Raw genomic sequence first — 1036 nt, 5'->3', positions numbered from 1 at the left:
GGTGATGATGTTTTTTTGGGGGGGTGCTCCTTAAAGTATAGAGTTGCAAAAATGTGTTTGTATGTGTGTGTGCAGAAAAATGAAAGTGGCGCCTCAATAAATAGACATTGGCGAGGCGTGCTGGCAAAAGGAGTTACTTTTCGCAATCCGTGAATGGAAATATTGGCTGGAAATCAATGCAGGGGTCAAATTTGTTGGTTTTCTACTGATGTCATGTTCTTTAACTGTAAGTTTGACATCTTTTATGTGTTTTATCATTAGATAGCCTACTAATAAATTGTACTAGCTCGACTTATAAATCTGATGAATGTATAATTATTCTCAAAGCTAAAATCTGAGAAGTATCTTATTTTGTTAGCAATCCTCACAATTTTTTAAAACTTGAGTGTATTGTGAAGGAAGTTTAGAGTCGAGGGTGAGTCATCTGATGTTGGTTTTTTTCTCTCCTTTTGACATTCCAGAAGAGTTCCAGCGTGCGGTGATGGTGTGCACGGGGTTCACTCTCAGCAGCCACATCGTGAGCACGGTGTTCAACATTTTCGACACGGACGGCGATGGTCACCTGTCGCATAAAGAGTTTATCTCCATTATGAAGGACAGACTGCACCGAGGGGCACGGGTAAGGGTGTGTCTGTGTGTCAGTGTGTCTGTGTGTCCCACAAGGAGGTTATCGCCATTATGAAGGACAGACTGCACCGAGGGGCGCGGGTAAGGGTGTGTCAGTGTGTCTGTGTGTCGGTTTGCTTCTTCTTTCCTATCAAACATCAATCTTCCTTATCTCCCCTCCTTCGTTTTTGTGTTTGTTACTCCCTTGTAACATCTCTAATCTTTTAGCGCTCATATGACCTTCTGCAGTTGCAAGTGCCGTAAAACACTTACTAAAACTTTTAAAAATGTGTCAGTTTGTCGTTTGTCGTACATTACACTGGTCTGTGTGATGGTCTTTGACAGGGGCGTTATACCTCTATCATTTCACCATTTTTTTTTTCTAAATTTTTTTTTTTAAAGGATAGTCTTTTAATTTCCTACCATGAGG

The 1036-nt window shown here is 40.9% G+C and overlaps 1 protein-coding gene across 1 annotated transcript in view; it reads left to right on the top strand.

Moving 5' to 3' along the window:
• The window catches only part of LOC101854201 (calcium uptake protein 3, mitochondrial), a gene marked incomplete in the record, with an annotated part of 103542 nt that overhangs the window by 99996 nt on the left and 2510 nt on the right, over positions 1 to 1036 (top strand). The window contains 1 exon segment of the mRNA XM_035972403.1: positions 462 to 619. Coding sequence (XP_035828296.1) covers positions 462 to 619 — 158 coding nt within the window.

The sequence above is a fragment of the Aplysia californica genome, unplaced genomic scaffold (genome assembly GCF_000002075.1).
Source record: "Aplysia californica isolate F4 #8 unplaced genomic scaffold, AplCal3.0 scaffold00680, whole genome shotgun sequence".
NCBI classification, from domain to species: domain Eukaryota; kingdom Metazoa; phylum Mollusca; class Gastropoda; order Aplysiida; family Aplysiidae; genus Aplysia; species Aplysia californica.
This window is presented reverse-complemented; position numbering and strand designations above follow the sequence as displayed.